The sequence below is a fragment of the Stegostoma tigrinum genome, chromosome 8 (genome assembly GCF_030684315.1).
Source record: "Stegostoma tigrinum isolate sSteTig4 chromosome 8, sSteTig4.hap1, whole genome shotgun sequence".
In the NCBI taxonomy this organism is placed as follows: domain Eukaryota; kingdom Metazoa; phylum Chordata; class Chondrichthyes; order Orectolobiformes; family Stegostomatidae; genus Stegostoma; species Stegostoma tigrinum.
The window spans coordinates 60,886,720-60,914,195 of record NC_081361.1 but is presented as its reverse complement, the minus strand read 5'-3'; the positions used below and the strand labels follow the sequence as shown (position 1 = coordinate 60,914,195).

Genomic DNA, 27,476 nt, shown 5'->3' with positions numbered 1-27,476 from the left:
TGGGGATCCGGGTTCGGTTCCAGCTTTGGGTGACTGTCTATGTGGAGTTTGCACATTCTCCCCTTGTCTGCGTGGATTTCCTCCCACAGTCCAAAGATGTGCAGGGTTGGTGGATTGGCCACGTTAAATTGCCCATAGTGCCCAGGCATCTTTAGGTTAGGTGGGAAAGTCACAGGAAATACATGGGTAGAGGAATGGGTCTGGGTGGGATGCTCTTTGGAGGGAGCAGTGTAAACCTGTTGGACCAACTGGCCTTTTCCACACTGTAGGGATCTATGAACAATCTATTAATCATAGCAGCAAAGGGAGGGGGAAAGAGAAGCGTTAGGGAATTATATGATTAGGGGTACAGATAGCATTCTCCGTAAATAGGACTGAGAGTCCCACATGGTGTATTGCCTGCCCAATGCCAAGATAAGGAAGATCTCAAATGGATTTGAAAGGACATTAGACTGGGATGGGGAAGATAGTTGTGGTCCATGTTGGGACCAATAACGTAGGCAAATAGTAGGCAAGGCCCTGATTAGAAAATGTCAGGAATTAGGAACAAACTGAAAGAACAGGACCTCAAGGGCTATAATCTCTGGATTGGTAGCTGAACCACATGCAAGTTAGCATAGAGATAAGAAAATTACGGAAGTAAATGAGTGTCTAGTGAAAGAGGGGTCCCATTTCATGGGCAATGGCATCAGTATTGGGACAAGAAGGAACAACATCTTTGGGATGGGTTTCAATGGAAAGGTTAGATAGGGTGGTCACAGGACTTGTAAATGGGGGTGAGGGCTCAGGGACAATTAATAAAATATCAAAGTCAAATAAAAGATCAGAGAGAGTGACGAAACGGTCTGGAGTCTTTCTTCAGCTATGTCAGGTAATGGCAAAACTGTAAGAAGGGTATTTGATTAAAACAGGTTAGGAAAATAAACGGATAAATAAAACATCAGTGCTGAAGGACAGGTTACAACGAGTGGCCTAAATGAGAGTTCCACATACAAATACATGGAGTGTAAGGAATGAGTTAAATGAGGGGCAGGCACGAATTCAAATTGGAACTTATGATATTTTAACCATTATTGAGACATGGCTGTGAAATGGTCAGGATTGGGGACTAAATATACCAGGTTAAAGGTTTGCAAGATGGAGAGGGAAAAGGTAAAGGAGGTGAAATAGTCTTGTTCATTAGAAATCAGATTACTTCAATGGTGATGGCAAAGTATTCAGTGGAGACTGTATGAGTGGAATTGAGGAACACTAAAGGATCTAAAATTGTAATAGATGCTGTATATAAACTCCCTGGTAGCACCTCTGAAGTGTGAGATTGTATAAATGCAGAAATCAGGCAAGTGTGTAGCAAAGGTAGAGTATTAATGGGTGGACCAGCAGTAGGATTTCAACTGTAACATAGAGAGGCAGGTAAGAACCTGACACAAAGGAGGTGAACTTCTGGAGTGTGTCCAGGAACGTTTCCTACAGCAATATGTGCTGGATGCAACAAGGGGACAAGCAATGTTGGATATAATTTTGTAATGAGTAATGAGCGAGATTTAATTCGTCACCTAAGTGTATGTGACCATTTATCAAATAGTGATCATAACATGATTGGTACGCAATGCAGAATTTGAAAGTGAAAATCATGAATCAGCTACTAGATTTTTAGTTTTAGGTAAGGCTGACTTCAGTGAAATGAGACACAGACTGTCCACAACAAAGTGGAAAGTCTGCTAATGGATAAAACAGCTGATAAACAGTGAACAATGTTAAAAGAAACATTTAACACAATACAAAATCAGTTTGTACCCAAGAGGGTACCACTTCACTGAAGAAAAACAGCAGTAGACAATTAAAGAGTTGAGGAATGGCATGAAACTAAAAGAAAAGGCTTACAAAAATGCAAAAACAGCACACTTCCTGCCGAATGCGAAAGGTACAAAGACAAGCAAAGGGCACAAAACAGCTCTTAAGAGCTTCTAAAATGCATTTTGAAAGGAAACACCAAAGTCAATAAGAAGAAATTTTATAGCCACATAAAGGAAAAGCAGGTAGTCAGGAGCAACGTTGGCCCACTAAAGACTGAAAGTGGGAATATTGTTAATGACTATGTGGAAATGGCAGACATGTCAAATTATTACCTTGCCTCAGTATTCACAGTGGGAGAGGAGGATAGCTTGCCGGAAATCCTAATGAAATTAATAATGGATCGGGAAAAGGGATTGAATAAAATTAATACAAAGAAACCTACAGCACAGGGACAGGCCCTTCGGCCCTCCAAGCCTGCGCCGATCAAGATCCTCTGTCTAACCTGTCATCTATTTTCTAACGGTCTGTGTCCATTTACTCCCCGCCCATCCATGTACCTGTCCAAATATATCTTAAAAGACGCTAGCGTGTCTGCGTCTACCACCTCCGCTGGCAACGTGTTCCAGGCACCCACCACCCTCTGTGTAAAGAACTTTCCACGCATACCTCCCTTAAACTTTCCTCTTCTCACTTTGAACTTATGACCCCTAGTAATTGAGTCCCCCACTCTGGGAAAAAGCTTTTTGCTATCCAACCTGTCTATACCCCTCATGATTTTGTAGACCTCAATCAGGTCCCCCCTCAATCTCCGTCTTTCTAATGAAAATAATCCTAATCTATTCAACCTCTCTTCATAGCTAGCACCCTCCATACCAGGCAACATCCTGGTGAACCTCCTCTGCACCCTCTCCAAAGCATCCACATCCTTTTGGTAATGTGGCGACTAGAACTGCACACAGTACTCCAAATGTGGCCGACCCAAAGTCCTGTACAACTGCAACATGACCTGCCAGCTCTTGTACTCAATACCCCGCCCAACGAAGGAAAGCATGCCATATGCCTTCTTGACCACCCTACTGACCTGCGTTGTCACCTTCAGGAAACAATGGACCTGAACACCCAGATCTCTCTGTTCATCAATTTTCCCTAGGACTTTTCCATTTACTGTACAGTTTGCCCTTGAATTTGATCTTCAAAAATGCATCACCTCGCATTTGCCTGGATTGAACTCCATCTGCCATTTATCTGCCCAACTCTCCAGTCTATCTATATTCTGCTGTAATCTCTGACAGTCCCCTTCACTATCAGCTACTCCACCAATCTTAGTGTCATCAGCAAACTTGCTGATCAGACCATCTATACCTTCCTCCAGATCATTTACATATATCACAAACAACAGTGGTCCCAGCACAGATCCCTGTGGAACACCACTGGTCACAGGTCTCCAATTTGAGAAACTCCTTTCTACTACTACCCTCTGTCTCCTGTTGCCTAGCCAGTTTTTTATCCATCTACCTAGCACACCCTGGACCCCATGTGACTTCACTTTCTCCATCAGCCTGCCATGGGGAACGTTATCAAACGTATGTAAAACACCTGTAACAGGGAAAATAATGGAATTAAACAATGACAAATCCCCAGGACCTGATGGTTTCCAACCGAGGCTGTTAAAGGAAATAAGAGAGAACACTTTAGACGTCTTAACTATAATTTTCAGCATTTCCTAAATACTGGAGTCATCTTTCTGGATTGGAAAATTGCACATGTCACTCCACTTTCTAAGATGGGCAAAAGATGAAAATCTATGAATTGTAGACCAGTCAGCCTAAACGTTAACTTTTATTTTTTTCTTCACAGATGCTGCCAGACCTGCTGAGCTTTTCCAGCAACTTCTGTTTTTGTTCCTGATTTACAGCATCTGCAGTTCTTTTGGCTTTTATTCAGTTTGTCCCTTCAAACTTAAGTAAGCCCTTATTCTCTCACAGACATGCAAACACTTTGTGTTATAAATGGACTCATGGGAATGAGGGTTTATAACAGGTTAAAGGCAAAAGGTGGTTAGAAAATGAGGAAAGGGAAAGAAAATTTCATTAAGTAGTCCGTAATATAGACTGCATAATTAGTTACCATAATAATTTCCAGGAATAGATAAAGTGGTCAAATAATTCAAAATCTACAATTGCTATCACATCTTCCTGTCTTTAGGTTGATGTGGTTTACCTGATCAGTGCACCAGCACCATGTAGCAAGCACTGTAAGACCGAATATGAGCCCAGGCCAAGGGATATCACCAGTGACTGGGTCTCGAAACATGTGGAAAGCATCAGCACGTGGAATGTGACATGTAGTGTTTGGCACAGTAACGTTAGGAATTGCCTGGAAATACTTCTCCACCAGTCCTGAGTACCAACCAACTCTGTGAAATCCTGGATTCAAAAAAGATCCTTTTTAGTGCTCCATACCGTGAGGATTTTTTCAGGTCATTCATACATTTTTTTCTGTAAAATATATCAAAATTACATTAAAATATAATGAGGGCTAATATCTACAATATTGTCCATACTTGTGTAAAAGCTGATCTTGTGAAACTGTTGAGCGTATACCTTTTGGTCTAAAATAACATAATGGCCCTGATTTTACCTAAATCAAACCTCGTTGTGATTAATTACACACTTTAAGATTTTAGCAAAGATTTGTAGCTCAGGTTGTTGGTGAAGTTGGTGACTTGCTCACCGAGCTGGCTTGTTCTTGTTCAGATATTTCGTCACCATGATAGGTGACATCATCAGTGGAGCCTCCAATGAAACGATATTATTCTACTCCACTCCGAATTTATACTGTCTGGTCCGTTACGTTGAGTATTGTCATTTCTGGTTTTGAACTGTATGGGTTGTATATGGGGTCCAATTCTATATATCTGTTGATTGCATTAGGGTTGAGAACTGTTAATTACTACAGTTCATTAATTTAAAGGCTAACATGGAACGTTTCAATTTTCCAGCAGCATTTTCCCAGCCAACTGGCAAGGCTACTGTGTACCAAGTGATCAAACATGGTGCCTTTGAGAAAGAATAACAAGTGTGAAGCAGCATGAGTTAATGAGCATTCACAGAACGATCGGATTACAACCTATGGTGCAGTTCAATTCTGTACCTTGAGAGAAACGAAGGAAGTTGAGGTACAGAATTTAACAAGAGAGGCAGCACATACACAAGCATCATTAAAACACGTGACTAAGTCCTCCATCAGGAAACTAAAATCTTAGTGTCTGCCACCCAAACCCAATGACACGATATCAAATAGATGCTGCTTGGCCTGCTGTGTTCATCCAGCTCCACACTTTGTTATCCTGGATTCTCCAGCATCTGCAGTTCCCATTATCTCTGATATCAAATACCACTGTTTTGTCAATTGGCTTGCACTGGAGCTACAGACAAAAACCTATAAACTTCACCAAGCCAGCAAACAAGGTCATTACCAAGATTGCTGAGAAAATATTTCTTGCAAAGACGATTTGCCATGAGAAGACACAGTTCACAATGGTTCCATTACATAGAGCGGTAGCAGTAAATTCAAGCCAATTGTGATATTTAGGGAGAAAGCTCTCCCTAAAGAGACATTCCGGAAAAGTATTGTCATCGTATTCATGAGAAATGGCAAATGGATGAAGGCAGTTGCAGGAAATGGATCAAAGAAATGTGGAATTAGAGATCAGCAGGACTATGTGTAGAAAAAAATTTGCTCATCTGGGATATGTTCAAATCCTGCTTTGTTAGCAATATGTCATGATGTAAATCAGTCAACATCAATATGGCACTTATTCCTGGCAGTCTTATTGATGTTGTTCAGCACTTGGTCGTGTGTTTGTAAATCATTAAGACAACAAGAACAAACAGCATCCATATGATGATGGTGCACAGCCAGGCCACTGGGAAATTGAAGCATTTCAATGTGAACGGTAAAGAATTTGTTATAGTATATATTTATATCGTGTTGGATGAAATGTGGACAGTTTGTAATTCTATAAAAATAAATAAATGGTGGAGAATTAATCCATATTCTTTAACATTATTGATCTTTTACTTTATTCCATCACAGCGGTCTTTTGTGGTTCAAAATCAAACATGAACGGCAATTCCTTAAAAAAATACTGTTCATGTAAAAGGCAACCCCCTGATTTGTGGCCTAAACAACTGGTCTCATTAATTCGACTTGTGTAAGATACACTCAGTATGTTTTGTATCATGCTGTACAGCACCAACAATCCTGTGAATACATCAATAGCTTTCAGGACCATTGTAGGATTTCTCCAAATTTATGCTTCTAACACTTTAATCATTTCAAAATGCAAGTTTACAGGATTTTAAAACATAGAAAATAGAAGTAGAAGTAGGCCATTCAGCCTATTGAGCTCAGTCTGCCATTCAACATCAGTATATCCCTCGACAATAAGCATACCATTTTGGATACTGTTGGGGGGGAGCAACCTACCAGGGGAAGGCCATAGTGGACAGGCCTCTGGCACTGACCCTAGCCCTGTGGCACAGAAAGGAAGGGGGATTCAATAGTAAGAGGCACAGACAGGTGGTTCTGTGGAAACGAACAAGACGAATGGTTGGTATGTTGCCTCCCAGATGCCAGGGTCAGTGATGTCTCAGATCATGTCTTCAAGGTCCTTAAGGGAGAGGGTGTGCAACCAGCAGTCATGGTACACATCGCTACCAACGACATTGGTAGAAAAACGACAGAATGTGAAAAACGAGTACAGGAAGTTAGGCTGGAAGTTGAAGTCCAGGACAAACAGTGTAGATATCTATGCATTACTACTCCTGCCACGTGATAACAAGGTAAGAAATAGGGAGGGAGTGCAGCTAAATACATGGCTACAGGGCTGATGTAGGAGGGAGGGCTTCCATTATGTGGATAATGGGAGCACATTCTGGGGAAGGTGGGACCTGTACAGTAAGGATGGGTTGCACCTGAACCAGAAAGGTACAAATATCCTGGGAGGGAGGTTTGCTCGAGCTATACAGGATGGTTTAAACTAGGTTGGCAGGGGGTGGGGAACCGGATTTGTAATTCAGAGGATGTGGTATTCAGCCTTCCAACAGACACAACAGGGAGTGAGGTTGTTAATACAGAAATGTGGTCAATGGAGCATAACTGTGGACACAGGGGTGGTTTGAAGTGTGTAATACTTCAATACTAGAAGTATCAGAAATAAGGCAAATGAACTCAGAGCATGGGTCAGTACTTGGAGCTACGATGTTGTGGCCATTACAGAAACCTGGGTAACTCAGGGGCACGAATGTTGCTGGAAGTTCCAGGATTTAGATAGTTTAAAAGAAATAGGGAGGGTTGTAAAAGAGGCGGGGGGGCAGCATTGCTAGTCAGGGCTAGTATAGCAGCTACTGAAAGGTAGTTCAAGAATGATATGTCGACAGAGTCAGTTTGGGTTGAGGTCAGGAACAAGAACGGAGCAGACACTTTGTTGGGGTTTTTTTACAGACCTGCTAAAAGGTGCAGAGAAGTGGAGGAATGGATTGGGAGGCAGATACTGGAAAGGTACAAAGTCACAGGGTTGTAGCCAAGGGTGACTTCAACTTTCCACATATTGATTGGAAACATTTTAGTTGTAATAGTTTAGATGGAGCAGATTTTGTCCAGTGCGTTCACGAAGGATTCCTGACACAGTCTGTAGATAGACCAACACGAGGAGAGGCCACTTTGGATTTGGTGCTTGGCAATGAACCGGGCCGAGTGCTAGACCTGTTGCTAGAGAGCATTTTGGCGGGTGTGATCATAACTCTGTTACTTTTACAAGTCATGGAAAAGGATAGGTACATAAGCAGGGTAAGGTTTATAATGGGGAAGGGTATTTATATGTCTGTTAGGCAAGAAGTGGTAACATAAAATGGGAACAGATGCTGTCAGGGAAGAGCACTATTGAAATGTGGAGATTATTTAAGGAATGCATACTGCGTGTGCTCGATCTGTTTGTGGCGGACGATATGAAGGTGGGTCACATTGTGGACAGTGCGGAAGGCTGTTCTAGGTTACAAAGGGACATTGATAGAATGCAGAGCTGGGCTGAGAAGTGGTAGATGGAGTTTAACCCTGAAAAGTGTGAGGTGATTCATTCTGGAAGGACAACCTTGAAAGCAGAATACAGGGTTAATGGAAAGATTCTTGGCAGTGTGGAGGAGCAGAGGGGTCTGGATAGAATTGTTAAGAAGGTGTATGGTGTGTTAGCTTTCATTAACAGAAGGATCGAGTTCAAGAGCTGTGAAGTTGTGATCCAGCTATACAAAAGCCTGGCACGGCCACATCTGGAGTGTTGTGTCCAGTTCTGGTCGTCTCATTACAGGAAAGATGTGGAAGCGTTGGAAAAGGTTCAGACGAGATTTACCAGGATGTTGCCTGGAATGGAGGGAAGGTCTTACGAGGGAAAGGTCGAGAGAGCAAGGGCTTTTCTCTTTAGAACAACGAAGGATGAGAGGTGACTTGATAGAGGTGTACAAAATGATCAGAGGTATAGATAGAGTGGATAGTCAGAGACTTTATCCTCGGGCAGTGGTAGCTATTACGAGGAGACATAGTTTTAAAGCAAGTGGAGGTAGATATAGGAGAGATGTCAGAGGTAGGTTCTTTACTCAAGAGAGTTGTAGGGGCATGAAATGCATTGCTGCCGGAGAGGGTAGTGGAGTCGGCCTCACTAGAGGCATTTAAGCGGCTATTAGATATGCATATGGATGATAGTATAAGGTACAGGTGGAGGTTAGATAGACCTTAGGTTGAGGGTAAAAGTTCAGCACAACATCATGGGCCGAAGGGCCTGTACTGGGCTGTACAGTTCTATGTTCTAACATGATCATAGCTGATCCTGTATGTCAACACCATAGTTTTTCCCCATATTCTTTGACATCTTTAAGCTCTTGAAATCTGTTCCGTTCGTAAACATAATCAGTAAATTAGCCTCCAAAAGCCTAATTCCACAGGTTCATCATCCTCTGAGTGAAGCAACTTCTGCTCAGTGCAAAACAGCTGACTGTACATCCTGACATTGTGACTCCTTGGCCTGGACATCCCAGCCAAGGGAAACACAACTCCACAAACTGTCTGTCCAGCCCTGTCAGATGTTGCATGTTCGACTGAGATCCCATCTCATTTTTCTAAACTCCAGTGAATACAGGCCTAGATGACCCAATGTCCCCTCGTACAGGAAATCTATGATCCCATGAATCCATCTGGTGAACCTTCGCTGCAGTCCTTCTATGGCAAATATATCTCTTCTAAGGCAGAGCAATCAAAGCTGCATACAATACTCCAGTTATGGTCTCACTGAGGCCCTGTACAGGTGCAGCAATATATCCTCGGTCCTGTATTCAAACCCTCTGGCTACGAAGGCTAACACAGCATTTGCCTTCTTGACCATTCACTGCACCTTTCAAATTTGGGACTATTGTGTAGAACTTTCAAGGTGTCTAAGTAAAAAGAATAAACTGCATCAGAAATGTCTCCAATATCAGTATTGTGATGGAAGTTCATAAAATATTGTGATTATTCTGGATGTGAGATTGCTCGCTGAGCTGGAAGGTTCGTTTTCAGACGTTTCGTCACCATTCTAGGTAACATCATCAGTGAGCCTCCGACGAAGCGCTGGTGTTATGTCCCGCTTTCTATTTATCTGGTTAGGTTTCCTTGGGTTGGTGATGTCATTTCCTGCGTTAACAAAGACCCTATACAGACAACAAATAAAACAAACGTCATCTACAAAATAATAAAATGTGAGGCTGGATGAACACAGCAGGCCAAGCAGCATCTCAGGAGCACAATACTATATTCGAGCTACAGGAACGGTGGTCTCGGCGTCCCAAAACTCGAAGTGCAAATACCATCCGCGATAATCCGTAAACGCGAAGCACTAGACATGTCAAGCGATATAGTCATTCGGGCCTCCTTTCAATATAAAGGAGAGAGCAACACAGAGACAGTTGCGGGACTGCGTGAACTCAAAGTCCTAAAGGAAATTGAAAATTTCCAACCCAACACCCGCGGCAACGGTGAGGGGATGATAGACCTGATGGCTGACATCCAAGACATGATGCCGGTAGCACAAAAGGCAAACGAGGGGCGACCGAAACCACCCAATAGGTATGCAGGCTGGAGGGAGTGGGAATTCGAGAAGTGGCAAAAGCTGGAATGGTTCGTCATCTACAAAATACCTTGCAAGAACTGTGACAAACACTACATTGGACAAACAGGCAGAAAGCTAGCCACCAGAATACATGAACATCAACTAGCCACAAAACGACATGACCCACTATCACTTGTATCCCTACATACAGATGAGGAAGGACACCACTTTGATTGGGACAACACATCCATCCTAGGACAAGCCAAACAGAGACACGCACGAGAATTCCTAGAAGCATGGCATTCCAACCGGAACTCCATCAACAAACACATTGATTTGGAGCCCATCTACCATCCCCTGAGAAAAAGAACAGGAAATGACATCACCAACGCAGGAAATGACATCACCAACCCAAGGAAACCTAACCAGATAAATAGAAAGTGGGAAATAACACCAGCGCTTCGTCGGAGGCTCACTGATGATGTTACCTAGAATGGTGATGAAACGTCTGAAAACGAACCTTCCAGCTCAGCGAGCAATCTCACATCCAGAACCTCAACCTGAGCTACAAATCTTCTCAAAACTCATCGTGATTATTATTTAGAAATTTTGCTTCTAATGTAGGCAGAACCAGTTCTAAGTTTAATCTTAGATAACAAAGTGTGGGGCTGGAAGAACACAGCAGGCCAAGCAGCATCTTAGGAGCACAAAATTCTGATGAAGGATCAAGGCCCGAAACGTCAGCTTTTGTGCTCCTCAGATGCTGCTTGGCCTGCTGCGTTCATCCAGCTTCACACTTTGTTATCTCGGATTCTCCAGCATCTGCAGTTCCCATTATCTGAGTTTAATCTTAATATCTCAATTGCTTTGGTTGAAGAATGGGAGAGTACGGTTTCATTTTGAGTTCTAACAGTTGTGCAGAAGTGTCTGCAAATAGTTGTGCAATCATTTAATTCGAGCTTCGAAAAAAATAACCCTCTAGGTAAATCGATCAATGCCTTAGAAAGACAAGGTTAGACAAGAAAAACAGAGATGGGCAGCTGCCTAGCAACAAGGTGTCACGTGACACAAGAAGACAGAAACAAAAGCCAGATGTTTTGGAAAGAGGAAACAATTCTAAAGGTTTCTTTCAGCAAATGTGCAGGTTTCTGTCGTGGACAACAATGGGAGCAAAGCACTTTGGTCTGAAAGGCACTTCTGAGTGGTTTAATGGCAGTAACAGAAGATTCCAGAAACAGAAGGTTGTAGAAGGAAAGTTTAAGGAATCCATATTAAGAAATAAGAGGGCTATGTTAGCAGTTTGTTTAAGATCTCTTCAAGCAACATTAATTGAAGAAGCGAGTATTGGGTCAATGCAGATGTTTGCAGGAAATAAACCACATGCAGCTTTCCTACTGAACGAGGAATTCTGAAGTAGACAAAAACTGAAAGAACTGCAGATGCTGTAAATCAAGAACAAAAACAGAAATTGCTGAAATTGCTCAGCAGGTCTGGCAGCATCTGTGAAGAAAAAATCAGAGTTAACGTTTCGGGTCCTGGAGTTCTGAGGAAGGGTCACTGGACCCGAAACATTAACTCTGATTTTTTCTTCGCAGATGCTGCCAGACCTGCTGAGCTTTTCCAGCAATGTCTGTTTTTGAGCTTTGAAGTAAAAACTGGTGGACCTTTCACTGAGGTTTTGGCATTTCTCAACCTGTTGTTGAGAATAGATAGGGTAAGTATTTACATCTGATATTTGCAATAAAACTGTTTCAACTAGTTCTTGTTAAATGTAAAATTGTTTGCTTTTATTTTCCCTTTTGTGTAATTAACTTTGATGTTCTTTTGCTAAAAGTACACTGGCAGCCACTTATGGAACCTGTTCAGTGACTGACCACCAGGGTTACAAATTGCAAAACAAAACAGATGATCTATCAATATAACACAGTGTGGAGCTGGAGGAACACAGCGGGCCAGGCAACATCAGAGGAGCAGGAGAGCTGACACTTTGGATCAGGACAGTTCTTACTATCTTTGAGATGGTCTATCAAGCAAGGTTTCACCACAGAATGTAATTTGTCGACTATTACCATCAGCTGGGATCATAACAGTATATGTATTAACTTAAATAAAAGTGAAATACTGTGGATGCTGGAAATTCGAAACAAAAACAGAAATTGATAGAAAAACTGAGTAGGACTGGCAGCATCCATAAACAGAAATAAAGAGTTAACATTTTGAGTTGGATATGGCTCCTCTTCAGAACTGTTAAACAGTTCCATTTCTGAATCAGAAGACTATTGGGTCAAACTTCTCCCAGAACTGAGTGAGTAACGGAGATGACTATACACTACTTACCCAGTGATAATGGGAACTGCAGATGCTGGAGAATCCAAGATAATAAAATGTGAGGCTGGATGAACACAGCAGGCCCAGCAGCATCTCAGGAGCACAAAAGCTGACGTTTCGGGCCTAGACCCTTCATCAGAGAGGGGGATGGGGTGAGGGTTCTGGAATAAATAGGGAGAGGGGGGAGGCAGACCGAAACAAGAGAGTTGCAGTGGGAGAGAGATTCCCTGAAGTTGGTCCAGAGCGAGACTGCCCTCCAACCCCACCACACCCGGCACCTTCCCCTGCAACCGCAGGAAATGCTACACTTGCCCCAACACCTCCTCCCTCACACCTATCCCAGGCCCCAAGATGACTTTCCATATTAAGCAGAGGTTCACCTGCACATCTGCCAATGTGGCATGCTGCATCCATTGTACCCGGTGTGGCTTCCTCTACATTGGGGAAACCAAGCGGAGTCTTGGGGACCGCTTTGCAGAACACCTCCGTTCGGTTCGCAATAAACAACTGCACCTCCCAGTCGCAAACCATTTCCACTCCCCCTCCCATTCTTTAGATGACATGTCCATCATGGGCCTCCTGCAGTGCCACAATGATGCAACCCAAAGGTTGCAGGAACAGCAACTCATATTCCGCTTGGGAACCCTGCAGCCCAATGCTATCAATGTGGACTTCACCAGCTTCAAAATCTCCCCTTCCCCCACCGCATCCCAAAACCAGCCCAGTCCATCCCCTCCCTCCACTGCACCACACAACCAGCCCAGCTCTTCCCCCCCCCCACCCACTGCATCCCAAAACCAGTCCAACCTGTCTCTGCCTCCCTAACCTCTCGCCCATCCCTTCCTCCCACCCCAAGCCGCACATCCATCTCCTACCTACTAACCTCATCCCACCTCCTTGACCTGTCCGTCTTCCCTGGACTGACCTATCCCCTCCCTACCTCCCCACCTATACTCTCCTCTCCACCTATCTTCTTTTCTCTCCATCTTCGGTCCGCCTCCTCCTCTCTCCCTAGTTATTCCAGAACCCTCACCCCATCCCCCTCTCTGATGAAGGGTCTAGGCCCGAAACGTCAGCTTTTGTGCTCCTAAGATGCTGCTGGGCCTGCTGTGTTCATCCAGCCTCACATTTTACTACTGTACCCAGGACCTGCTACATTGATAAAAATGCTGCTTTTAGGGCAGAGATTCAGAATTTTGGAACATCAGGATCTTTTCTGGGTCAGAAATGACCTGTACAAGAGGGATGGTTTGCACCTGAACTGGAGGGGGACCAATATCGCGATAGGGAGATTTGCAGGAGCTGCTCAGGAGGTTTAAATTAGTCTAGCAGGGGTTGGAACTTTGAGCAGTAGTGAGAGAAAATTGATGTTGTGCAGAAATTAAGGAGGTTAAACACATAAGACAGGCAAGAGCACAATGGAGAACGAGAGAAGACTGATAAATTAAACTGCATTTATTTCAAGGCAAGAGGCATGACAGGTAGGGCAGGTGAACTCAGGGAAAGAATGGGGACATAGGACTAGGATATCATAGGTATTACAGAAGCATGACTGAGGGAGGGACAGGTCTGGTAGCTCAATGGTCCAGAGTCCAGATGCTATAGGAAGGATAGACAGGAAGCAAGAGAAGAGGGATAGTGGCATTTTTGATTAGTGAAAGTATAACAGCAGTCCTTACAGAGATTATTCATGATGGATTGTCCAGAGAAACTATATGGTGGAACTGAGAGATAATGAGAAGTGATCACTTTTATGGGATTGCACTATAGGCCCTCCAATAGTCAGCGGGAAATTGAGGAGCAAATATGTAGGGAGATGACAGATGGCTGTAAGAATAATCGGGCTGTAACAGTAGGGGATTTTAACTTTCCTAACATAGACAGGGACAGCCATAATGTGAAGGCCTTGGATGGGGAGGAATTTGTCCAAGAAAACTTTCTTAATCAACACGTCGATGGCCCTCCTAGAAAAAGGCAAAGCTGGGCCTCCTCTTGGGAAATAAGGCAGGGAAAGTGACTGAGGTTTTAGTTGGGGAACATGTGGGGATCAGCGAGCAAAGTTTTATTGGTTTTAAAATAGTTATGGAAAAGGATAGGCCGGGTCCGTCAGTTAAAGTTTATGTAGCGACAAGGCCAATTTTGATGTTATTAGAGACAGGCACTTTGAAAAGACAATGGAGGGTGGGGTGGGGGGAAGCTGTTCACAGGGAAAGGGACATCTGGTAATTGGGAGGCTTTCAAAAGTGAACTAACGAGAGTTCGCATCAGTGTGAAGGGCACGGCTAACAGGAGTATGGAACGCTAGATGTCTAGTGGAGCTCTGGTTAAGAAAAAGGAGGAGACATATCTGAGGGACAGACAGCTGGGATTGACTGAATGCCTTGAGGAGTGACGGGGTGTAGGAGTACACTTAAGAGGAAAATCAAGCGGGCAAAAAGGGGTTATGAGATTGTTTCAGCAGTTAAGATTAAAGAGAATACAAAGAGATTCTACAAGTATATTAAGGGCAAAACAGTAACCAAATAGGGAGAGAATAGGGTCCTTCAAAGATCAATGAGGCCATCTTTGTGTAGAACAGCAGGAAATTGGTGAGATCTAAATGAATACTTTGTATCAGTATTTACTGCGGCGAAAGTCATGGAAGCCAAGGAACTCGGGAAAATAAGTAGTGATGCCTTGAAAAGAGTCCACGTCACAGACGAGGCGGTGCTAGAGATCTTAAAAAGCATAAAGTAGATAAACCCCCAGGACCTGATCAAGTGTATCCCAGAACACTGGAAGCTGAGGAAGATATTGCTGAACGCCTAGAAGAGATATTTATAGTATTGACAGCCAAGGGTGAGGGTCCAGAGACTGGAGGATGACTAACATTGCATCATTATTTAAGAATGGCTGCATGGTAAAGCTTAGGAACTATAGACCGGCAAGTCTGATATCAGTGGTGGGTAAGTTGTTTGAGGGGATTCTGACAGACAGGATCTACAAGCATTTAGAAAGGCAAGGACTGATTAGGGATAGCCAGCATGGTTCTGTGTTTGGGAAAACGAGTTCCACAAACTTGTTTGAGTTTTTTGAAGAGGTGTCCAAGAAAATAGATGAAGGCAGAGTGGTAGATGTTATCCATATGGACTTTAGTAATGCTTTCGACAAGTAAACTGGTTCATACAGTTACAGCGTGGGCGATGGCCCAGTGGTATTATCGCTGGACTGTTAATCCAGAGACCCAGATAATGTTCTGGGGGCCAGGGCTTGAATCCCACCACAGCAGACGGTGGAATTTGAATTCAATAAAATATATGAAATTAACAATCTAATGATGAGAACAAGAATCCATTACCAATTGTTGGAAAAACTCATCTGGGTCGCTTATATCCTTTAGGGAAAGAAACATCCTTACCTGGTCTGGTCCACATGTGACTCCTGACCCACAGCAATGTGGTTGGCTCTTAACTGCCCTCTGGGCAATTAGGGATGGGCAATAAGTACTGCCAAGCCAGTGATGCCCTCATGAAATGAATTAAAAAATGAATAAGTTAATGAATAAAAAAAATCACGTGAGATCCAGGGATAGCTAATCAATTGGAGATTTCATTGGTTTGATGGCAGAGACAGAAGGTGGTGATAGAGGATTGTCGTTTACACTGGAGGCTTGTGACCAGCAGTGTGCCACAAGGTTCAATGCAGTGTCCACTGTTGTTAAGCATTTATTTAAACAATTTGGATAAAAATATAGCAAGCATGGTCAGTAAGTCGCTGATGACACCAAAATTGGTGGCACTGCGAGAAGTGAAGAAGGTTATCTGACAGTACAATGAGATCTTCATCAGATGGGCCACTGGGCCGAGGAGCAGCAGATGCAGGTAACTGCATTCTGGGAACAGAAACCAGGACAGGACTTACACAGTTAATGATAGGGCTCTGGGGAGTGTTGCTGAACAGTTAAGACATAGGCATGCAAGTACATAGTTCCTTGAAGGTGGCATCAAGAGAAGATAGAATGATTAAGGCGTTTAGCACACTTGCCTTCATCGGTCACAGCAATGGGTACAGGATTTGGCTCATGTTACAACTGTACAAGTCATTGGTAGGGCCACATTTGGAGAACTGCACATAACTGCATATACTGCTATAGGAAGGATGTTATTAAACTGGAAAGTGTGCAAAAAAGATTTACAAGGATGTTATCGAGGCCAAAGAGTTTGAGTTATAAGGAGAGGCTGAATAGGCTGAGACTTTGTTCCCTCGAAAGTAGGAAGCTGAGGGGTGACCTTATAATGGTTTAGAAAATCATGAGGGGCACAATAAAGTGAATAACCAAGAACCTTTCCCCAGGATAGCAGTGTCCAAACTAGATGGCATAGGTTTAAGGTAAGAGGGGAAACATTTAAAAAGGACCTGCGGGGCAGATTTGTCACTCACAGGTTTGTGTGTATATGAAACGAGCTACCAGAGGAAGTGGTAAGAGGTGAGTACAATTACAACATTTAGAAGACATTTGGACAGGTACATGGATAGGAAAGATTTAGAGGGATGTAGGCCAAATGCAGGCAAATGGGGCTAGTTCAGTTTAGGAAACTGGATCGGCATGGATGAGTCGGGCCAAAGGATATGTTTCAGCGCTATATGACTTGAGACATTCTGTTGTCTTTCGATAATATTCCTTCCTAAATAAACAGGCTAATTAACTTGATGCCACAGAAATAACATTTTGTAGTATATTGCTATGCACAAATTACAGAGGATCAACAGTACAAAAAAAGGGCATTTGGCCCAACATGTTGATGATGGTTAAAACGTAACACATTGGAAATCAGAAACAAAAGTAGAATTTCTGATGGATGCTCTCTGGAGCCAAACGTTGACTCTGCTTTTTCCCCACAGATATGGCCAGGCCAGCTGAGTTTGTGCAGCAATTTTGGTTTTTGTTTATGTCGTATTTCGCTTTCCAACCAAGTCTGCTCCCAGTTTTTCTACTGCCTTCTTCAAATGCCTGTCTAGCTTGTCTATTATGCTTGACTATCTACGACAAATGAATTTGCTGTGAAGAGTTTTGAAATATATACACAAGATGTAGTTAATGTGCTTCATATTAATGAATGAGTTGTAAGCAGTCAGGCTGCAGACAAGGGTGAGAATATCACTGTTCAGATCTTTGCTTCTGGATATAAAGTCTCCACACTTCAACTATTAAAAATTGATGAGCTTTCATTGTTCTTGCAGTTCCACATCCACCCAACTTCCTCTTCTCCACTACTGACTGCAGGTAGCCCCCAGGTACCAAACAGGGTCTGTTCTTGAGTCAGTTTGTACTCAAGTTGGAACACAATGCACGACAGTATAGAATAGCTCTTCATAAACACAAGGAAACTTTCACATGCCAGATCTTTAAAATAAATATTAATACACTTGTATAGGATCTGATTTGCAAGTACCACACATATATGTACACACACACACACACACACACACAACACAACACACACACGCACTCTCACCCTACCGTATCTTACTCTCAGAACCACAGACTGGACATAACTGGCAACTTCACAGTTCACGTTTTAATGTCGGACAGCAGCTGACAGGCATGATAAAAGCCCAGCCAGACCCATAACCCACTTTGGGGGACTTCAGGAAAGAGAAGTGCTCTGCCCCTTGGAGAGAGGAAGACCTGACCTCCAGAGCTGCTGGCCAATCTGATTGACTAGCTGCTCTAGCAGGTCCTATTAGCATCAGAGTTTAGTAGTGGGCTCTGCCCAGACTTCATGCAACTTCTTGAAGAGGAAATGATAGACTATACAGCTAGACAAGTCCTGTGGTTTCAGGGCAGGGTGGGATGCAAGAGTCTAGGGAAAGGTTGAAGTGTTTGGGGCCAAGTATTTGAGGGCAGGTAGCAAGGAATGAATGGAAAAGTGGCATCTGGAAGTGACGGAGTACAGGACACTCTCCAGAATGATATGCTTCATTACTTGCTGCCTTTTAAGCTGTTTGAAAATGGACTGTTTATTCCTTCCTGACTGTCTGGGTGAAACCTTATTATGGTACGGACAATGTTTTATCTGGGCGAAATGACTGGGTAACATATTATGGAGATCAGCACGGGGGTGATTGCAAAGGTGGTGTGCTTGTGCCACTCTTTGTGATTTTATGTGTTTGTCTCCTAAAAGCATGTCCGTACAGGCTGTAAAATCCATATCCAGTCAAGATAGCTGAATAGCAATCACAAGCAGAAACGCTAAGTGTCTTTCTTCTTTCTACATCATGGAACTGAGGCTAAGGGTCTCAGAACCAAATGACAACAATGAGAGAGAAAATGTAAAAAGGCAGAATTCTGTGTTTACTTAGTTATTTACTTCTTTTATGTATTTGCATGGATGCGTGTTCTGAGCCCACCTCAATCTCACTCTTCTGCCTTCTTCCTATAACCCTTGATCCCCTTACTAACCAAGATAACTCTATGACTTTAAGAAACCTATCTATCTCTGCCTTAAATGCACACAATGACTTGTTCCTCACAGCGGTCTGTGACAATGAACTCCACACATTAGCTATCCTCTGACTGAGGAAATTTCTCCTCTCTGTTCTAAAGGGTTATCCCTTCACCCTGAAGCTGTTCCTTCTACCTTGATGAAATCATTAACTTCTGTGACAACTTTGGCAGTAGCAGGGCGTGATTTCCAGCATACAATCCTAGTGAGGCATGACACAAGTACAACACCATCCTGACCAAGAACTACCACCATCCCCTTCACTGTCTATGCGTCCAAATCCTGGAACTTCCTTCCTAACAAGATTGTTGGTGTATCTGCATCAGATGGATTAAATAAGTTCAGGTAAACAGCTAACTATCATCTTCTCCAGTACACCAGTACCTGGCAAAATGGAATTTGTACCGATGGGACTGTGTCCACCTGAGCTAAGCTGGCACTAAGACCAAAGAGAAAGCTATTGATACAGGAAATGATAAATAGGGATAGAGGGATGAAGGGATAGAGAGCATGAATCTAACAGAATCTACGAGTGGGAACACATTCTCCACATCCACTCTATCCAGGCCTCTCAGTACTCTGTACGTTTCAATGAAATGCACCCCCAATCCTTCTAAACTCCGAGTAGAGATCCAGAGCCCTCAACCGTTCTTCATATGACAAGCTCTTCATCTCCGAAGTCATCCTCGTAAACCTCCTCTGGATCCCTTCCAACACCATCACATCTTTCTTTAGATACGAGGCCCAAAACATTAAGGTCTCCCCTGCTCTCTTAGGAACAGAATTCCATAAAGTAGACAATCTTCTGTCAGATGGACTTCATCCTTGTCTCTGTCTTAAATGGGAGATTCATTATTTTTAAACAGTGCCTGCTAGTTCTAGGTTCTGGCATCAGAAAGGGAAACATCTTCTCGGCTTTTAACCTGTCAGGTCCCCTCTAAATCCCAATTTTTCAACAGATGGCTCTTCAGTCTTCTAAACTACAATGCGTTAAGACTGAACATTCTCAAATGTTCTTCACAAAATAATCTCTTAAAGCCAGAAATCTGCTAAATGAACTTCCTTTGAAGTGCTTGCAATGCAAGAATACTGAGATGAACAAAAGTGTGTTATTGATGCATTGTATACATCTGAAGAACAACTAACTTCCTACTTTTTTTTATTCCATTGCCATTGCAATAAAAGCTAACATTTCATTTGCCTTCCTAACCACTTGTAATATCTGCCTGGTAATTTTTGGTGATTCACGCTCAGACCCTTCTGTACAGCAGCATTTTACTATCTGTCTCTATTTAAACAGTATTCTGTTTTTCTATTCTTCCTGTGGAAGTGGACAACTTCATATTTAACACGTTATACTCCCATTTGCCAAACTGTTCTCCTTCACAACCTATCTAGGTACCTTTGCAGACTCTCGTGTCCACTTCACACCGTGGTTTCTTACCTAATTTTACATTGAGAGAAACATTACCTGGATCTCTAGATTAATGGTCTCACTACAATACCACTTGGCTATTCCATCCTCCAGTGGTTGGTCAGAAAGCATTCTATTAAAGATTTTTTACACTTAAAGAATGAGTGTTTATGAAATACAGCAGAGATTAGTAGCACTTGCTTTTTTAAAAAAATTCTTGTACGGTAAAAGCTTTTGTGGTAAATTGTGAACACTTGTGCCATAATTTTTTCATTTAATAAGTGGGAGTTCAATTTGTTTATAAGTTACTGGTCTATGCCATGATTATAATGTTCACAGTACACTCACTTTTTGTTATCCACTGATCTGTGTACTTGCAAAGTTGGCGGTGGCCACATTTTTTTTCCTATTGAATCATCCAGTTAGATCATGTAGTCCTTCACAGTATACTAGAGCATTATCTGCATTTTTTTTGTTATCTACGGGGACTCTGTGCCCCGGCCCCTGCAGGTAAGAAGATTTGGTGTTTTGCTGCTGTGGTCTGACTAGTGCCTTACACACTTTCAATAAGATCTGAATATTTTTATATTCAATTCCCTTTGAAATAAAGATGGACAGTCCATTTGCCTTTCATCCTACCTGGTGAACATGGACTCCAACATCTTATGATTCAGGCGCAAGTACCCCAAGTTGCTCTGTACTGCAACTTTGTTCAGTCATTCCTTACTTTAAAATATTCAACTCTCCTATTCTTCCTGCCAAAATGGATATCCTCACATTAAACTCCATCTGCCATGTTTTCACCTACTCATTCTATCTGTCTTTGTTCTGTTGTTGATTCTTTGTCATCCTCAATACTTAGCTTCCAATCTAATTTTGTGTCATCCACAAACTGTGAAATAGTACATTTAATTTTGTCATCCAAATCATTAAAATACATTGTAAATAATTGTGACCCAGCTTTGATCTCTATGGCATTTCCACTTGTTGCTATCCTGAAAATGCCCCTTTTTTCCCAACTCTGTCTTCTATTAATTAGCCAATTCTCTACTTTAACTAGTATACTACCCCAACACCACAAGCTCTATCTAATTCAGAAGCCTTATGAATGGTACCTGATTGAGCCCCCTTTTAAAATATGAATATATTCCATCCAGCAGTTCCCCTTTATCTATCCTGCTTGTTACTCCCTCAAAGAATTCTAACAAACTCTAATAAATTTTCAGACATGATTTTCTTTCATGAAGCTATGTTGACTCTGTTTGATTATATTATGTATTTCAAAATGGTCTGCTGCTGCATCCTTTATAACAGACTTTATAATATATATATTCTTAATAACATGTTAAGCTAACTGGTCCATAGCTACCATTTTTTCTGTTTCCCTTGCTTTTTGAACATTGATGTGTCCATTGGCAGTTTTCCAATTCTCTGCAAGTTTTCCAGAATTTAAAGATTCCTGGAAGATTATCACCTGTGCATCCATAATGTTTAGTTTCCTATTTAAAAATCCTAGCATACAACCCATCTGGTCTCGGGATTATTGATTCTGAAGAGGAGACACTGGGCTCAAAACATTAACTCTGCTGTCTTGTCACAAATGCTGCCAGACCTGCTGAGTTTCATCAGCAATTTCTGCCTTTGTGTTAGATCTGTAGTTCTTTGATTTATTTTACATCCAGGGGATTTATTGGTCTTTAGGCCCATGAGCTGCTCCCGTACTTTTTCTCTAGTGATGGGTCTTACAGAACACAGAACACAGATCAGTACAGGCCCTTCGGCCCACGATGTTGTGCTGAACTTTTACCCTCAACCTAAGGTCAATCTAACCTCCACACCTGCCTTATATTATCATCCATATGCATATCTAATAGCCGCTTAAATGCCCCTAATGAGGCCGACTCCACTACCCTCTCCGGCAATGCATTCCATGCCCCTACCACTTTCTGGGTAAAGTACCTACCCCGACGTCTCCCCTATACCTAACTCCACTCACTTTAAAACTATGCCTCCTCATAATAGCTATGTCCATCCTTAGAAGAAGTCTCTGGCTATCCACTCTATCTATACCTCTGATCATTTTGTACACCTCTATCAAGTCACCTCTCATCCTTCGTTCTTCTAAAGAGAAAAGCCCTCGCTCTCTCGACCTTTCCCTCGTAAGACCTTCCCTCCATTCCAGGCAACATCCTGGTAAATCTCGTCTGCACCTTTTCCAACACTTCCACATCTTTCCTATAATGAGGCGACCAGAACTGGACACAACACTCCAGAAGTGGCTGAACTAGGCTGTTGTATAGCTGCAGCATAACTTCATGGGTCTTGAACTCAATCCCTCTATTAATGAAAGCTAACACGTCATACGTCATCCTAACAACTCTATCCACCTGGGTGGTAGCTTTCAGGAAACTGTGGACATGAACTCCAAAATCCCTCTGCTCCTCCACACTGCCTAGAATCTTTCTGCTAACCCTGTATTCTGCTTTCAAGTTTGTCATTCCAAAATGAATCACCTCACTCTTTTCAGGGTTAAGCTCCATCTGCCACCTCTCAGCCCAGCTCTGCATCCTATCAATGTCCCTTTGTAACCTAGAACAGCCCTTCGCACTGTCCACAACATGACCCACCTTCATAACGTCCGCGAACATGCTAATCCACCCTTCCATCCTTCATCCAAATCATTTACTAAAATCACAAATAGAAAAGGACCCAGAACAGATCCTTGTGGTACACCACTTGTAACTGAGAGCCATGTTGAATATTTTCCACCCAATACCACCCTTTGTCTTCTAAGGGTCAGCCAATTCTGAATCCAATCTGCCACATTTCCCCCTATCCAATGCCTCCTTACCTTCTGCATGAGCCTATCATGGGGAACCTTATCAAATGCCTTACTTAAATCCATGTATACCACATCCACTGCTCCACCTTCATCCACACGTTTGGTCACCTCTTCAAAGAATTCAATAAGGTTTGTGAGGCATGATCTAGCCCTCACAAATCCACACTGACCATCACAAATCAAACTGTGCCTATCCAAGTGATCATAAATCCCATTATCTCAGAGCCCTTTCCAATAATTTATTCACCTTGCGCTTATTTCTTCTATTGTTTAGCCCCTTGATTCCTTAGTATTTTTGGAATGATAGTGTTGCCCTCTACTGTGGAGTCTGATGCAAAGTATTTATTCGACTCCTGCCATTTCTTGGTTTCCCTTACTACTTCATTGTCTAACGGGCACTTTGGCCTCTCATATTTAAAGAAGTTTGTTCTGTACATTTTTATTTTCCTTGCTAATTTGTCCTCAGTTTATTTTCTCCATTTTTTTTATTTTTGGTCCACTTTCTGATGGCTTTTAAAACTTGCCCTATCCTCTGGTTTACTCCTAACATTTGGGATTCTTTCAATCTGATGCTCTTCTTAACTTCGTTTGTTAACCGTGATTGATGCCGATCTCCCTGCTTTTTCTTGCCTCCACCCGTATGGAATCTATCTAATCCAGTCCAAGATCATTTCTTGTTGTCATACTCAACTAATCTTGCAATAACAAAGCTACCCCACCACCCTTCATTTCCTGATTTTCTTTTTGAAAAATCTCATATCTCTCAATATTCAGTTCCCAGATTTCATTTCCATGTAACTATGTCTCCATAATGGCTGTAAGATAATACCCATCAACCTCTATTTATGCTGTCAATTCATTCATTTTGGTTTGGATACTACAATCATTTGAGTCAAAGAGCCATTTTTTTTTTCTTTTTTGCAGCACTTACTCATCAACTTTATCTTTTCCTACCCCATTCTGGGTATCATTATCAAAGCAGTTCCCCTGTATTGCTACTATATCATTTACATTTGAACAAGGAACAAGAACAGGCCACTCGGCCCTTCAAGTCTGCTCTGCCATTCAATAAGATCACGGGCAATCTGATTTGAACCTCAAGTCTACATTCCTGCATATCCCTGATAATCTTTCCTCCCTTATCAAGATCTATCAAGTTCTGCCTTAAAAATGTCATGATTCTGTATCCACTGTCTTTCCGAGGAAGGGAATTGCAAAGGATTACAACCGGCGGAAAATTTTGTTTTTCTTCATCTCTGTTTTGAATGGGCCACCTCTTATTTTATTTATGTGACCCTAATTCTAGAATCTCCTACTTTTCTTTGTTTTGTAAGCCCATGTAAACGTCTTCCCAAACATTACCCCAGTTAGTTTAGCCTCGATAACAGCTCTCAATATTCAATGCTCTAGGGCACTGGTCCTAGCTTGGTTCATGTGAAGCTATCTCATTGGGACTGCTCCCTTCTATCCCAATACTTGATCCAGTACATCATGAGCTGAATTTAACTCCTTGACTTTATCGATCCTATATCAGTCTGCCCTTGTCTTGGGAGTATTCCAGAGATTATTACCTTGGATAGTCTCCTTAGTTTCAGTTGAGCTCCTAATTGTTCAAAGTCTTTCAGCACACCCTCCATTCCAGTCTTATCAATGTGGTGAGTACCAACATGGATGACAATAATTGGATCCCTCCCTTCACACTCCAAGTTCATCTCCAGTCTTGAGGAAATGTTCTTAATCCTTCCACCACACAGACACCACAGTGTTTGGGATTCCAGCTCACAGCTGCAGAGAACATTATCCAACTTCTCTAATTTTACTGACTCCCACCACTACCACATTCCTATTTTCTCCCTCTACTTGAATACCAGTTCACTTGTCCTTCCTGCCATCCCACTTTCATCCATATAGCTTACAAGCACTTCACAACTGTTGGGTAACTGCAGGGTCAAAGTCTCATCAATAGCTGCTCCTGTATGTGTCTCATCTACAATCAGTTCTGCTGGTCTTTGATCACAGCCCATGACTGAATGACATAATCTCAGAAATGTGCCTACCTCCTGGAGCAAAGTGTCCCAGTAAATTTCACCATTTCTGAAGTGGCACAATGTCTTGCAGCTTGGGGCGCAGCGCTTCAACTCAGACCCAAACTTATTTGAGCTGCAAATGCTTGTTCCAGATGTGGAGTGAATGGGGAGGTAGTGGAGTGTCCTTAGTGTCCAGCAGCTTCCACATACTATAGGCACAACACATCATCAACCTGCCATCTCTATCGTATTTTATTTCAGTTATTAACCAAATCACTCTAATCATGAGTTTTTAGATATGATGAATACCCACTCTAAACATTTTATTTATCTTAATTTCCTTTCTTACATGCAAATATCAATCTTATACTAATATATCTTATATTTTAAGAAAAAGGAAAAATAATCTGAAAACCCAAACACATAAAACAACATATTTTCAGTTTAAAGACTAGAAATATACATCAGTCTTATTCAGGAATCAGCTGCTTTATTTCGGCAAAAGAAACCAAACATCTCTCTCTCCTCCTACCACTGAACACCTTGAGATGCTCAACACCTGCACTCTATTGGAAGTTGCGTTCCTTGAGTACATTTGATTGTAAGTCATGGTCATTGAGATGTACAACTCTGATATCCTGTTGTAAGTCACACTCAAGAGCTAAATCACACTAAATTGGCTGCTTATATATGCTCCCAAGAAAAAGGGCCTCGATCAAGCAGTTCATGAGGATTAGGCAAAATTAGGTTTTCACAAATTGAAGATGTAAACATTCTTATCTAGTAAATGCAAGAACTTTGTCCAAAGCTGAATTGAGCTCATGCACCAAATGTATATGATCCAAGCCAAAAGGCGTTGGTTCACTCACTGATTGGGAATGCAAGTTCAGACAGTTTTTAATGAGGGCACTCTTTCAAAGCACCTCATAAAAACGAACCTGCTCAAAGCTCAAGATTTTGAATTGTAGGTTTTACTTTAACACCAAATACAAATTACCATTTAAAGTAGGCTTAATTAAGTTTACACAAATTAAAAACTTAGACAGGCTTCTTGAAAAGATGATGGAAGCAAGAGTCTGAATATTATTATGGCAGCAGTTGACTGATGCTTGTCAAACAATAAGTGCAAGGTTTTTAGGGCTGGGCTGATAAAAGGACTTGAAGTTTAACTAGATCAGTCATGATCTTATTGAATGGCAGAGCACACTTGATGGGTTGAATAGCCTCCTCCTGCTCTCAGTTTGTACATGTCATTAAGGGTGGGCCACAACGGATATCTTTGACAGTGACACCCTCATCCTATAAATGAATAAAAACAGGTAGAAAGTGCTCTCTGCTTTTAAATGAAACATGAGAAGCTTCACCAGTAATCTTACTAGAGTTGCATTAAACCAGATGATATAGGAGGATCCCTGGTGAATTTAGTCAGTGCTGTGAGAGATAATGGGAACTGCAGATGCTGGAGATTCCAAGATAATAAAATGTGAGGCTGGATGAACACAGCAGGCCAAGCAGCATCCCAGGAGCACAAAAGCTGACGTTTCGGGCCTAGACCCTTCATCAGAGAGGGGGATGGGGGGAGGGAACTGGAATAAATAGGGAGAGAGGGGGAGGCGGACCGAAGATGGAGAGTAAAGAAGACAGGTGGAGAGAGTGTAGGTGGGGAGGTAGGGAGGGGATAGGTCAGTCCAGGGAAGACGGACAGGTCAAGGAGGTGCGGCTTGGGGTGGGAGGAAGGGATGGGTGAGAGGAAGAACCGGTTAGGGAGGCAGAGACAGGTTGGACTGGTTTTGGGATGCAGTGGGTGGGGGGGAAGAGCTGGGCTGGTTGTGTGGTGCAGTGGGGGGAGGGGATGAACTGGGCTGGTTTAGGGATGCAGTAGGGGAAGGGGAGATTTTGAAACTGGTGAAGTCCACATTGATACCATATGGCTGCAGGGTTCCCAGGCGGAATATGAGTTGCTGTTCCTGCAACCTTCGGGTGGCATCATTGTGGCAGTGCAGGAGGCCCATGATGGACATGTCATCAAAAGAATGGGAGGGGGAGTGGAAATGGTTTGCGACTGGGAGGTGCAGTTCGCAACAAACAACTGCCCGAAACATCAGCTTTTGTGCTCCTGGGATGCTGCTTGGCCTGCTGTGTTCATCCAGCCTCACATTTTATTATCTTAGTCAGTGCTGTGTTTGTTAACCAGTGACCTCTGCTGGAAATTCTATACCTGTGCAAACTTAGCTGTGAATCTGCTTCCTAACCTATTATTAAAGGACACACTGACACCTAGGTTCGCGGTATTATCTGCAATCCCATATGGAAATCTAGAGATGATACTTACTATTGAATTCATTCCAGTTCAATCTCAAGTTAACTATTTCCATCATCATTGAAATGCTCATTGCTCACTTTTTCTCCAGCTGCTGCTATATAAGTGTCAGTGACAAGGCAGGAG

The 27,476-nt window shown here is 42.5% G+C and overlaps 1 protein-coding gene across 3 annotated transcripts in view; it reads right to left on the bottom strand.

Moving 5' to 3' along the window:
• slc5a9 (solute carrier family 5 member 9) overlaps positions 1–27,476 on the bottom strand; it is a 96,307-nt gene that overhangs the window by 30,126 nt on the left and 38,705 nt on the right. For all 3 annotated transcript variants that reach the window (XM_048540048.2, XM_048540046.2, XM_048540049.2), the window contains one exon: positions 4,018–4,223. In XM_048540048.2, coding sequence (XP_048396005.2) covers positions 4,018–4,223 — 206 coding nt within the window. The remainder of the gene's footprint in view (positions 1–4,017; positions 4,224–27,476) is intronic.